Source organism: Topomyia yanbarensis, chromosome 3 (assembly GCF_030247195.1).
Source record: "Topomyia yanbarensis strain Yona2022 chromosome 3, ASM3024719v1, whole genome shotgun sequence".
Lineage (NCBI taxonomy): Eukaryota > Metazoa > Arthropoda > Insecta > Diptera > Culicidae > Topomyia > Topomyia yanbarensis.
In genome coordinates this window covers 360303952-360318213 of record NC_080672.1, presented here as the reverse complement: position 1 = coordinate 360318213, position 14262 = coordinate 360303952, and the positions used below count along the sequence as shown (strand labels likewise).

Genomic DNA, 14262 nt, shown 5'->3' with positions numbered 1-14262 from the left:
GAAACAATGGATCCTACGGGGATACATTTTACGTATAATAAATGAGGTAAGGAATTTTTCTACATTATCGTAGGAATTCTGACGTCGGAAATGTTAGTTACGGGAGTTATACGAAGAAAGTATTTCAAAACAAAATCGAATTTGTACACATATTTGAGAAAGCATTTCAAAAGCCCAAAGTTAGAATTCCGACGTCGTAATTCTGATGGTAAAATTCCGAGGTCAAAATTTGACGTTGAAATTCCGAAGTCTAAATTCAGATGTTGAATGTTTTCTGAAATATTCCAAATTGGTTTTGAAACACTTACTACGAATTACTCCAGTAACACACATTTCCACCTCGACATTCTTATGTCCAAATTCCGACGTTTAAATTCCAACGTCGAAACACCGACGTCGGATTTTGGACGTCGAAATTCCGACGTTGGATTTCGGACGTTACAATTCCGACGCAGGATTTTGGACGTCGAATTTCCGACGTCGAAGTTTTACCATCGGAATTTCGACGTCGGTATTTCGACGTCGGAACTCTAACTTTGGGCATTTGAAATGTTTTCTCAAATATGTGACAAATTCAAATTGGTTTTGAAACACTTACGGCGTATAACTCCCATAACTCACACGTAATTTCGACATCGGAATTTTTATATCGGAATTACCACGTCGGAAATGTGAGTTAAGGGAGTTATACGCAGTTCGAAAACCAATTTGAATTTGTCACATATTTGAGAAAACATTTCAAAAGTCCAAAGTTAGAGTACCGGCGTCGAAATTCTGATCGTAAAATTCCAACGTTGGTATTTTGACGTTGGAATTTCGACGTCTTGCTTTCGACGTCGGAATTTCGACGTCGGAATTTCGACATCGGAGTTTCGACGTCGACGTCGGAATGTTGACGCCCGAATTTTCGACGTCGGAATTTCGACATCGGAAGTTCAACGTCGGAATGTTGAAGCCGGAATTTCGACATCGGAATTTCGACGTCGGAGGCTTTTGCCCACATAAACTGAATCAACTTGTCGCCTGAGCTCAATTTCGTGGCACAAGGTGTTGACGTAACACATTTTATTAGTAGTCGCGGAGCGATGTTTGAAAAAACATTGTTGGCAGTGACAGATTATTGAGGATGAAACATTGTACAACACGGTGTGGATCCAGTTTTTCAAAAAAATTGCTTAAACAACATGAAATAGAAACGCCCCGATAGTTCACGACGCGATTACAGTTTCCGGACGCGATTACGAATTTCGGAACGATGGAACGATAGAATTTCATTTTTAATTCAGATACAAATTTCTTTTGGCTTTTAATTTAAATTTCTTGAAAATATGGTATAATAATAAGGATTTGTTTAAAATTTAAACTTTTTTTTATTAAAGGTAAGGGGAATATATTTTGACACATCTGCATCTTATAACAAGGAATTCAGATCGATATGCAGAAAAAAAACCTGTTTTAATCCACCTAGCGGTGCAATTGTGCCTTTCCCATTTCTCTAAACTATGGCACGGAGGCTTTTTATGTTCAACATAATTGTGGAAATGTCCATTACATTCTTAGGACACTTTGCACTTATACACAATGGCATACCAGCCACGAACTTGATGAGCTACGTGTCGACGGTGAAACACTTGAAACAAAAAAAATATCATACTCCATTAGCCTAATCAGCATTAGATCAATGTTATCTGCTTGCTAACTCATTTTGTCATGCGGGGATGGGTATGTGAGGAGGGCGAAAGTCCCATGAACGAACGACTCCCCAGCTTAAATTGGCATGCTTTGTAATATAGTGGTGGTTTAAAGATGATGGGGTTGAAAGGGAGGGGTATGAGGTGGTGGTCTGAGGGGTGATTTAAGGAGATTTTTAAAGGAGGGGAGTGAACAGTAGAGGGGGGGTGTAACCCCTCTCCGTAAACCATCAACTACGCCCCTGTTAAAATCCAGAAACCTTATGCGAGTCGAAAAAAAAAAAATTAGATTAATAGGATTAGGTTGACGTTTTTCAGAGTGATTGCATAACCTTTCTATATGAGAAAGGCAAAAATGCGCAAAATCCAAAAAAGTGAATCTTCGTCAAATTTTTTTCGTGTTTGCATCAAATCTCGACGTTTTATGCACCTTGAATACATTTAGCATCAAAAATAAAAATTCTATTTTTAATTTTTCCTATAGTTTTTATGAGAAATTTCTGTGTGGCCGCACTCTGAAACCCGTAATTCCGGAACCAGAATTTCGATCGATCAAAAATTCAATAGCAGCCGATGGGAAGGTTGGACCTTTCATTTGAGACTAAGTTTGGGCAAATCGGTCCAGCCATCTCTGAGAAAAATGAGTGACATTATTTGACACATACGCACATACATACACACACACATACACACACACATACACACATACATACACACATACACACACACATACAGACTTTTTCCGATCTCGACGAACTGAGTCGAATGGGATATGACACTCGGCCCTCCGGGCCGGGATTAGGTTGACGTTTTTCAGAGTGATTGCATAACCTTTCTATATGAGAAAGGCAAAAACATTAGTGCATTTTTATTCATACTTAAGGATGCAGTTGGAAATATTGATTTTAACATCAGAGTAGCAGAGAGGGTATCAGGGAAAGTGAAAAGTGGGATGACAACAATGACAGGGAAAAGAACAAATTAAACTTGCAGCTTTTTGGCAAACGGAAGAATACTGCAGGACATCAGGACATTCAGGTAGCTGTTAGCATATCAACCAAATGAGAAGAAATATCTAAATTTGGCTATCTATCGAGTTTAAAAATTTGTCTATGAGAGACATATATGGAGATCGAGGATAGCTAGCACATCTCGGACTGGAAAGAGGCCGAAGGGATTGGCGTTAGAGCACTAGGCGCACGACCAGACAACATGTTCAATGTTGCGATAATCGTCACTATAACCGCAGAGACCGCGCACAGCGACCCCTCTACACTGGAGATGCTCATCCAACGTATAATGACTGGACATGACCCGAGATGTCATCCGAATGAGGTCACGAGCCTTTTATTTTGGATTTCGTTTATTCGACGCGGCTCATTGTGGTAACTTAACGAAGCAGTGGGTCTATTAAATCATTACAATATGTAAAAATAAAAATGAATAAAATTAAATATTATGAAGTATCCTTCGGGTCTCGTCCACGCTACTTTCTATTGCGCGGGGAGATCTTCTTTCGTGGCAAGGTACCATTCATCTGTTCGTCTAGTGCATCTTGTGGGTCGATTAATTTTCTTTTGTCCCGTCGATATCATCATCGTCTAGGGTGTCTACATATTCACGATCGGATGATCCTCCTTTCTTATTGCCTTTGCGTGTTACGAGAGTAAAGCCGTTGTCATTGGTATTGGCTTCCTCGCCGATGGTGCTAACAGTGGATTCTGAAGCATTAGATGCTGCTTTTATAGTTATTATGGTCTGAACAGTTGCCACAAAAATAGTAACCGTTTGTGGTTCTGGTGATGGTATTGAAGTCTGTGGTTCGGATTGGTTTTCCGAAGATGATCCATGATGTACCGTCTGGTTGCAGTATTTGCACGTAGGTGTTTGCCCTTCGTGGATGCATAGCGTGGTCTGTTTAATGTTAGTTCCGTTACATTTGAATTGTATAGTCAAGTGGGAGAGAATAGGTCTTTCCATTCACATCCTCTTCACAAGAACACCGTTAGGAGTACCCGGGAAGAAGTTTCTCCAAGTATCAGGTGTAACGGATTCCACCTCTCCGAATTGCGACATGTATTTTGTAATTGATTCACAGGGAGTACGCGGTGATAAATCATGTAGCCTCACCTCTATAAAATCATTTTAGGTCACGAGCCTTATTCATCCCCCAAGGCTTGTTTTTGCCTTTGAGATTCCTAAATTTCCATTGTTCCACGAAATTTGCCAATTTTCGAGCATCAGCTCACAAGAACTACTGAAAACTCTTTGAAGCTATGCGATCTTTTATGAATATCACCTTCTAATGCCGAACTGTACGCCTTTTCTCAATACCATTCTAATCTAAGTGTCTCATTACCCGGAATGGAACAATGCGAAAGAATTCAAACTAAGGTAATCTGATATGATTTTTCAGCTAAAGAACTAAGGAACTTCCATGTTTTCCCTAAAAAATGCAAGGAACTGTAACGATGTGGATATGGTCGTTGATGGGTAAATAAAAAACCATTAGTTTTGTGGGGAGAATATATGCAGCACAGCCTCTTTTATGATCACCCTCACCACTACTGTCATAATAATTAGCTTAGAAGCGATGCATAGCTGTCATCATCTAACGAACACTACAGTGATATGCGCACTACAATGTTTAGCGCGAGCATCTTTGCTGTCAGATAAATTTGTGTGTTCAATTTTATCGCAAAACATCAATTGTTTGAATGTAGATCTATTTGGCACGAAGTTGTCGCCAAAAAAGGATTCTTGGTTTCACCAGATGAAACATTATTTTCATTCTTTTCAAACACATTTCTCTCGTTAATCCTCCGACAAACCGGTGCCAATAATCGCGTTTTCAATATTCAACTAACGTATATTCGAAAAAAATCGGGCGATTCGACATTCAAAAAATCGTTATAGGACCTTTCCGCCTACAATGCTGAGTACTCTCTACCCACCACGAAAACGGAGACCGTCCACTGCTGTTCTCTTTTGGCCTGAACAATAATTGCAGTGTCGATAATCAAGCCACTTAAAACGTTGTATACTTCCACCGGAGGAATTTCTTGTTTTGATTCGATTTTTCGGATATAGTGAACTCGTAGCAGTTCCAATCAACAGGCACACTAATTGAGGTCGAGTACAATGATAAATCCAATGCGCTTAACGACTGTGGTGGAGTAGTCATGATCATGTTGAAATTTTCGCGAATATCATGCAGTAAGATAGTTCGGTTATCAACGTAAAGAAAACCCTATGGCATACCGTGGGAGTTGAAGTCTTCTTGAACGAGCTGAGGTGCGATGTATAGGGGAACAATGTCTGGGATAACACCATCAATCTCTACTTCCCAGGCGGGTATATAGACAAGATACTTCTTCGTACACGGCCGGGTGTAGTTAGGTTAGTTTGCGCGATATATCGATGATGTTAAATGGGTTATCTTCGGTCCGGAAGTAGACCTTCCAACGGCCTGCTGCATTAGATGAATATAATTTATATCGAAAAGGAGATTTATCGGCATTATATTCTTATGAACGTGTCCACTGGAAAACAGACAGAGAAAGAATGACAGGGATGGCGAGAATGTCACTCACCGATCCGGGTCATTCTTTCTCTGTCTGTTTTCTAGTGGACACGTTAATAAAAATCCTTGAGAAAGGAACAAAACAAAGACACACATCAAAACAAAGGAAGGCATTATATTGCCATCGGAGAAATATCCAAACCGACCTCCATTGAGCCATAGGAGATGTATGTTGTCAACACTATCATGCGGGCTTCAGTACCCACGCAAAGAAGGTTTTATCGGAAGAAAATTAATGCAACGAAATTTAAAAGAATAGAGTAATTGGTACTTGGCTGTAGAACATTAAATTTTGCACTATCAGTAATCAACAAACACATTTTCGCTGAGCCGTCGGTTATACAGCCCGTTATCAAGGGGGTATTTCAAATAACTACCAGGTATTATCCGGAAATCCGGTTCGTCACTACGAGAAGCAATCACTCCAAATCTTACTACCCACTCGTAAAAAAAGTGTTTCGCCGGCCCTGAGCGCATTGGAGCAATTCTTCAGCAGCATGGATGGAATTCCATCAGTTCCAGGGCCTTCATCTACGTCGAGATCATCCATGACTTTCAGTACTTCGACAGCGAAAAATTGAATGACGGGTAGTGAAATTTAGTCTCACAGCCTCATTGTCCAGTGTGGTTGCGCTATTACAGCTGGCATTAAGTAGTATAACAAATGGTGCGTTATGATCGTCAATCAGTTAGAGTGATGTTGGTGATGCTATGAAGTCAATATGTTCCGACAAACACAAGATCGAGGAGTCTGCCGGTTATATTTACAATATCGTTGACCTGATGCATACCAGACGCGAGCATAGTTTCTATAAGACATTGTTCGATCCCTGACGAGATATTCGATGGAATGTAGCCATTAACGTATTAGTCTAATTGCCACTGTTGATTAGGAAAATTAAAGTCTCCTAGCGTGAAAATTAAGCCAGTTTCAGAAGAAGTGTCCGACATAAGCTGCACTGCATTCACATGAGCGATAAACAGATCAAGAGAAGCGTTGGGTGGAAGATAGATAGCAGTAATGTAAAGTAAACGATGTTCAGATTTCACTTGAACTGAAACTTGTTCAAGCTGGCCACAATTTGGCAGCGAAATAGATTCACAACTTTAACAGCAATCAGAACTCCGCCTTCCCGCGAGTGGGTGCTGGTCAATGAGCTACGATCGCATCGAAATATTGTATAATCGGACGAAATTTCTGCACTGGCGATATCCAATTTTAGCCATGTTTCAGGGAACACGACTACATCGTAATCGCAACTGGATAGCTGCAAGCGGAGTCGGTAGATTTTAGTCCGTATGCCTCCGACGTTCTGATAATATATTGAAAACAAGCGGTCAGATGACTTGGCATTCATTGTTCTTTCCGCGTTGGTAGCACTAGAAGCGATTGACATTACAGAAAGTGAATTGTTCGAAGAGTGCGCTTACTTGCCTGCATATGTTATCGGTGGTGAATTACTCACATTATCTCAGTACATGCCTGGAAGACCCCTTCTCCACACTCGTACACAGGACCGGGATGGCTGTTGGTCGCTGGCAGTATGAACTCGTCTGTGACGAGGGGATGAGGGGCTTCCATAAAGCTAACAGGCATGCATCCCGGTAGTCCAAACAACGTCGTGGTTGAAAAATGTTGACTAGAAGCCGAATTGCGGTTGAGCTGGTTAATTAAACTGAATCCATAATGCGGGAAGTTGGAGTGGACAAAGGTTTCGCTTGCAGCAGCGGTGTCATTGGTTTCGCTCCGTTATAGCAGTAGTAAGAGACGCTATCAGTGATTTTTCATCAGCATGATTCGAAATCGTACGAAAATGAGAATTTTCAAATTACACGGCATTCGAGTTCGGGATATAAACAGTGCGTCGACGCGGTTATTGTGCCGGATTAAGATAACGATTTTTCTATAGTATTAGTTTGTGTATCCGCGGGAAATTTTCCCACGCGATAGATAATCAACAAATTCATCACATCGAATTGGAGTGAAGTGGAAAAAGTGCCTGGAGACGAAATAAAGTCAGTTCAATTATGCGCTAAGGTGCTTTGTTCACCACAACAAAGCACGGAGCATCCCGACTGTTGAGCGACACCACGCAAAGGAATAGAAAGGCAGCGAAATAACACAAACAGACGGATAAAAAGCGATCACACAAAGTGAGCAGAAGCGAGTAAGGCCATGTCGCCTCACGGCGGCAGTGGCGGAGTTCCTGCGATGAGTGGAAGGGGGTTCCCAGCGTTAGGTTTGATACTCCAACGAACTGAAGGACGCTACCTTGTCATCCAACGCAGGGACGAAGGCCAAACGTTGGAAAAAGTTTCACCGTTTCTGATTGACAAGGTCATCAGAAATTGCTATGGCAAGGTGACCAACGTGAAACGAATCAAAGACGGCAAATTGTTGGTTCACACGAAAACAGACAAACAAGCTGAAAAACTGTTGAATCTTCAACGCATGTCGAACAATATAAATATCGCAGTTGCTGAGCATGGGAGCCTGAAAACGCGCCGAGTTGTTATCACTTGTCGGGATCTACAGGATGAAAATGATGAAGTGATCTTGGAAAATCTGCGAGACCAAGGAGTCACAACGGTCTATAGAATCATGCGTAAGCAAGGGAATAGTATGGTTAAAACCTCGACTTTTATTTTGACGATTTCAAAGGCCATAATGCCACAAGACATGAAAGTTGGTTTCCAAAACGTAGTAACGCGGCCGTATTACCCGTATTAAACAACAAAAAGTATGTGCAAATTGTAGTGAACAGTACCATGGAGATAACTGTCAAAGGCCGGCTAAGTGCGCAAATTGCAAGCAAAATCACTCAACAATCAGCGTAGACTGCCCAATCTGGCAGCGTGAAAACGACATCGTCCGAGTGAAAATTGATAATGGCATATCATATTGGGAGGCGAAGAAAATCGTGGATCGTAGGACGCAACCCGAACAAAGTTTTGCAAATGTGGTAGCAGCTGGAACCCGCAAATGTAAATGCAAATGCAGCTGTGGAGATTCGCAGACCATCCCAACTACTCTTTCCGAATTAAAATGAACCATCGAGCAGAGACAAACTCCCACGATTAAACCAAACCAAACTTCACAAGCAAATCCCCGTCCACAACCACAAGCAGTACCTACGACTTCATGTATAATGGATCAAGCGACCAAGGAATCCACCGAACATGCAGTTCAGAATAGTACGAAACAGGGACACTCCAAGCAATACGATACTCGATACCAAGCAAGTGACAAAGACAAGCAAAACGACCCACCGTCACCCTCCCCAAAACCGAAAAGGACAAAAAAGGAATACACGTACCAGATCAGCAGCGATGATAAACTCAACCAAACCCAACAGAAACGAGGAAGGGGAAGACCCAAAAAAGTACAACCAATACTACACGACACCGAAAATTCGAAAGCAGAAGACAGTGAAATGGAGATCTGAGCCGGAGCAGTTTAACATAATAATAATAAAATAAAAGCAATGCACACACAAAATAATGCAAAAGTACAAACGAGAAACTCAACCATCGTCTCTTGGAATATCCAAGGTCTCCGCGCAAAAAAAAACCATAAGTTAAGATCTTTACCACAGAACAACAGCCTCTCATCGTATGTCTTCAAGAGACCATGTGCTCCAGCCAAAGCCAAGCAAAAATCAGCGGGTACAATAGCGTCCACCACCAACGAGTCAGCGGAAAAAAAGCAGCCGGCAGGGTAATAACCGCAGTAAGAATTGGACTGGACTACAACGAGATAGCAGTCAGCAGCGACTTTGAAGCCATCGCAATACAGGTAGGTCCCCCACTCAATATTTCCATCCTGAACATATACTTGCCACCCGGGAAGCCCATCACTGCCCCGGAATTGACCTCTATGATCAACCAAGTTCCTACACCTATGCTACTCGTCGGGGACATAAATGCTCACCACCCGCTCTGGGGGTCGAATAGTATAAATACGCGAGGGAGAATGATTGAGCAAGTGATTGATGATTGCGAATTCACTGTCCTCAACAACGGGGATTTCACGTTCATCAACCATGCCAGCGGAAATAGATCCTGCATCGATATCGCCTGCTGCTCACCCGAGTCAGCAGGTCGCCCGGACTTCAATATTCTAGAAGACACCCATGGCAGTGACTATCTACCAATAGTGTTATCGATCCCAGAGCTCCAACAACAACGACAACGGTTTGCCCCCAGGTGGAAAATCGACGAAGCAGATTGGATAACATACCAAAGCTCCGTTACATTTCAAGAAAAAAACAGCGCAGACAAACAGATCGAAGAAATTACAAACGCAATCACCCAAGCTGCCGAAAAGGCCATCCCCAGATCCAGTGGAATACCGCCGAAAACAACGGTGCCATGGTGGAACAGTGACGTCGCTGTAGCAGTTAAAGGCCGCCGAAAGGCGCTGAGAAGACTGAAGTCGCAAAGCCAAATAGGAGTGGACAAAAGCCAGTTAGTGGAATAATTTAGAAGGGCACGCCAGAACGCCAGGAAGATTATCAACGAGGCACAACGAACGTCGTGGAAAAAATTCGTCGAAAGCTTCAATGTCCATACGTCATCTGCGGATCTCTGGAGAAACGTCCGAAACATGCAAGGGAAAAACAGCCAAACACGCATAAACGTAATTAAAATTGGAAGAGAGACAGCGAAAAACGACCGCGCTATCGTAGAGGCTTATTTTGGAAACGTTTCTAGCAGCAAGAATTACCCCCCTGCGTTTCAAGTCTACAAAAGAACAGTAGAAGCAACACCATTGGACATCCCCAACCTAGCAGCCGACTACAATAACAAATTCTCGTTATACGACCTGGAAGAAGCTCTGGAAGGAACCAGCGGATCGTCACCTGGACTTGACAATGTCCACTATAAAATGATAGACATGCTCCCCCACGACTGCAAAACCCAATTACTAGTTGCGTATAACAGACTATGGTTTGAATCTGCATACCCGGACGACTGGACCAAATCCGTCGTTGCACCAATTTATAAAGGTAAAGGAGAGCGAACGAACCCGGGAAACTATCGGCCAATATTTCTAAATAGCTGCTTAGGAAAAGTTTTTGAGCGTATGGTAAATAATCGGTTGGTACACATTCTGGAGTCAAATGAACTACTTCATGAACACCAGTACGCTTTTCGTAAAGGAAGGACAACGGTGGATCACCTAGACGACATCAATGGACATCACAATACGACAGGCTTTGAACAAAAACGAATACGTACAGGCAGTCTTTCTAGACATTACGAATGCGTACGATACAACATGGCGCAGATTAGTGCTTGAGAAGCTGCGTAGCTGGAACATTGGAGGAGAGATGTTACGGTACCTGTACAAATCCCTGCAGAAAAGAACGTTCAGAGCTCGAGCCAGCGGCCAGTTGTCAGAGGAGAAAGTTATGGAAACAGGTTTATGTCAGGGATCTGTCCTCAGCGTTCCCCTGTTTCTCGTAGCCATCGACACGATCAAAGAAAATTTGCCCGCAGGAGTAAAACTACTGTTATATGCCGACGATGTCGTCCTGATAGCATCAGGGACGGACCAAAAAAGAGTAACTGCCAATCTACGAAAAGCCTTATGCGAAATCCAGAAATGGCAGCAGCGTTCAAGTTATCGTATATCAGCAGAAAAAAGCGTTACAATGGCATTCAGAAAACCTAAAACCAAAAGAACTGGCGAAGCGAACAAGCTACGGTTAAACAACCAAACCATACCGCGAAGAAATCATTATAGATGTCTGGGGACGGTATTAGACGAATGCCTACAATTTAAAACGCACGTGGAGGAATTGAAAGCATCGGTCCAACAACGACTATTAGTATTGCAGAGCGTTGCAAGAAGAAACTGGGGCGGAGATAGAACTACACTCACAGAAATATACAAGGCGTGCATACTGGAAAAAATCTTATACGCAGCCCCAATAGTAGCAGCGATGAGCGACACAAATACCAAACTACTGGAAACAGTTCACAATCGTGGACTGCGAGCAATATGCGGTGGCTTCCACACAAGTCCAATAGCGCGTCTTCAAGTGGAAACAGGTATCCCCGGTCTTCGTACACTACTAGATCAAAGAACTGCGATCTATACAGCCAAACGAATGGCTAAGGACGAACAAATAAGAAAGCAGCAAATTGATATCATGACCAGAGTCGAATCAACAGACCCTGAAGACATCCTTGACGACAGCACAAGCAACCCTAGCTCGGGAGATCTATGGGACAACAGACCAGCACGAAGTTTAAACACCGTTTTGACTCGAGGAGCTGAAATAATAAACGACTTAGGCATCGAGCTGCCTCCAATCAACATCCTTTTAAATCCAAAGTGCCCACCATGGAATAGGACAAAACTACCGGTTGACAAATTTCTACTGCACTGTCTGAGAAATGGGGCATCTTCAGCTGAACTAAGCATGCAATTCGCAAACAGGATTGCTACACGATACCGATTCTACCGTACAATATACACCGACGGTTCGAAACGAGGCTCCAGCATGGTCACCAGAGAAACTGTAATCAGGAAACGAATAAACGACATGAGCAGCATCTTTGCAGCTGAAAGTCTTGCTATCCAAGAGGCATTATCATGGGTGGCAAGTCAGGAACGGGTGGGGGCTTACCTTATATGTACAGACTCCCTCAGTGTGATTACGGCATTAGAAACGTACAAAATTAAAGGTAATTGGCGAGACGACATCGCAAATAGCTATCGAAAAGCGACTAGCAAAGGGACGGCGGTTCATTTCTGTTGGGTACCAAGTCATAGCGGCATTCATGGCAACGAGAGAGCCGACAGGGAAGCCAAGCGAGCGAGCTCTAGAACAACAAGAAGTGTTAAACATCGCCATCGACATAAAGGAGATTAAAAGGGTGATGAAAACGGCATCTTTATCGAAGTGGCAATCAGCATGGATAGTTACAAGAAACAACAAACTAAGGGAAATTAAAAACTCTGTTTTGCCGTTCACGGAAGCTGTTATCGGTACCAGAAGAGATGACGTAGCACTAGCGAGACTACGTATTGGTCACACGAAATTTACCCACCAGTACCTATTAGAAAAGGAAGATCCACCCCATTGCCGAAGATGCAACGCGCGACTGTCGGTAAAACATATAGTGGCAGAATGTCCTTTACTAGACGAAGAACGAAAAAAAGAGAACGTGCCAGCTAACATCAGAGAAGCGTTAGCAGATGATAAAATCAGGGCTACTAATTTGTTAAACTTTTTCAAAAATATTAGGTTATGCAATGAAATCTGAAAAAAAGAATTAAATTGAGTGTACCAATGAATTGTATTACATCAAGACAAGTACGAATAAAGGGACCCGAATCACAATTGTTAAAGGGTCCAAAATGCAAAAAAAAATTACACGGACTAATTGTGGTTTTTTTTTCTGCTAGATAAAAAATAAGACTGCAGTGCACGCTAGACTGGTTCAATTTTTGACTATTAGCTTCACCAGACTCTACTGATTCCTTTTATGGCCCTTAGTAATAAGTGCAAATTTTGGTACCGATCGGTTGTGCCTAAGGACCCTCCAAGAATTTCAAAGTTTTTATGGAAATTTGTATGGAAAATCGGTTAATATTGAAAATAAATTATTAAAAAGTCACCTCATCAATCAATTAATGAGAACACTACATTTTTCTAAAGAAATTTTTCTTCTGAACATATTCGTGGAACATTGTAAGTTTGTGCAAATTCGCTGGGAAAAGTTATTAACTAAAGAAGTCACATGACTTCAACCCAAGTGGATTTTATTATTAATCATAGCAGTCCTGCTTGAATAGGTCCATCGTTATACAAGTGTAAACTAGACTTGCCGCCCACCGGTCGCGTATGGCAGATGCAGCTATTCAAACAGGGCTGCTATGATTAATAATAAAATCCACTTGTTTTGAAGTCATGTTGCTTCCTTAGTTAATAACTTTTCCCAGCGAATTTCCACAAACTTACAATGTTGCACGAATATGTTCAGTAGAAAAATACCTTTGTACATATATAGTGTTCTCATTCTTGTTAACAAACTAAAGGAAAATCGGAATTTCGACGTCGGAATTTCGACGTCAGAGTTTTCACATCAGAATTCCGACGTCGGAAATGTGAGTTACGGGAGTTATACGCAGTAAGTGTTTCAAAACCAATTTGAATTTGTACTCATTTTTGAGAAAACAGCCCAAAGTTAGAATTCCGATGGTGTAATTCCGAAGTCGGAATTCTGACGTCACCATCTCTAAAACCGGAATTCCGGATTAACGCTAGCTCCAAAAACGGTGACACAATGTGTATCTCTGAGCAAACATTTAGCGAAGCCTAATGTTCCGCAAGAACGGAGGTTCTATTGAGCTTATGAGAACCCGTGAAATGCTATATTCCTCACCAGGAAGAAAAAATAAGGTGGAAAACAATTGTTCTATTCAAAGGAGAAATTTGGTTAAAACTACTGTGAATTATAGGTCGTTAAAATACATCCGGTTTACCTATAAAAACGACAATGTTACGATAAAGCTACAAAACAAAAAAGTAAAAGTCTGACGTAACAGGTCTCACTAATTGCAGTTTAAATTAACTCATATAATAAGCAGATGTTACTCGTATTTTTCCCCAGCCAGCGAAAGACGCTGCTATTAAAATATACACTCTGGTTGTTTATGACTCGAATTCGTTTACATTAACTCCAGCAGCAGCAGCCGCAGCACATTCGCAGCTCGTGTGACATCTGTGCCATCAATAATCCCAAAGTGTGTTTTTCCTTTAATCATCATTAACTCATCCGGAAATCATTGCCAAGCAATCACAGACTGTGCCATTCTAAACACATCAATTTATATATCTCCGGGCAATCCTCACCCACCACCCACCGATCCACTGGCTGGTACCAGTTCAATCAATCAGATTGTAAATACAAAGTTAACTCACTGCTCAATTGTGCCAGGGTGTTTGCACCTTTTACGGCTCATCGCCCACA

At 42.0% G+C, this 14262-nt stretch overlaps 2 protein-coding genes across 2 annotated transcripts in view; both read left to right on the top strand.

The window, feature by feature from the left end:
- LOC131692132 (5-hydroxytryptamine receptor-like) overlaps nt 1-14262 on the top strand; it is a 589846-nt gene that overhangs the window by 81759 nt on the left and 493825 nt on the right. The gene's annotated exons all lie outside the window — the stretch shown is intronic.
- LOC131688209 (uncharacterized) lies at nt 10470-12552 on the top strand. The gene is given in 2 exon segments (XM_058972382.1): nt 10470-12088; nt 12090-12552. Coding segments are annotated over 2 exon segments (2082 nt in total).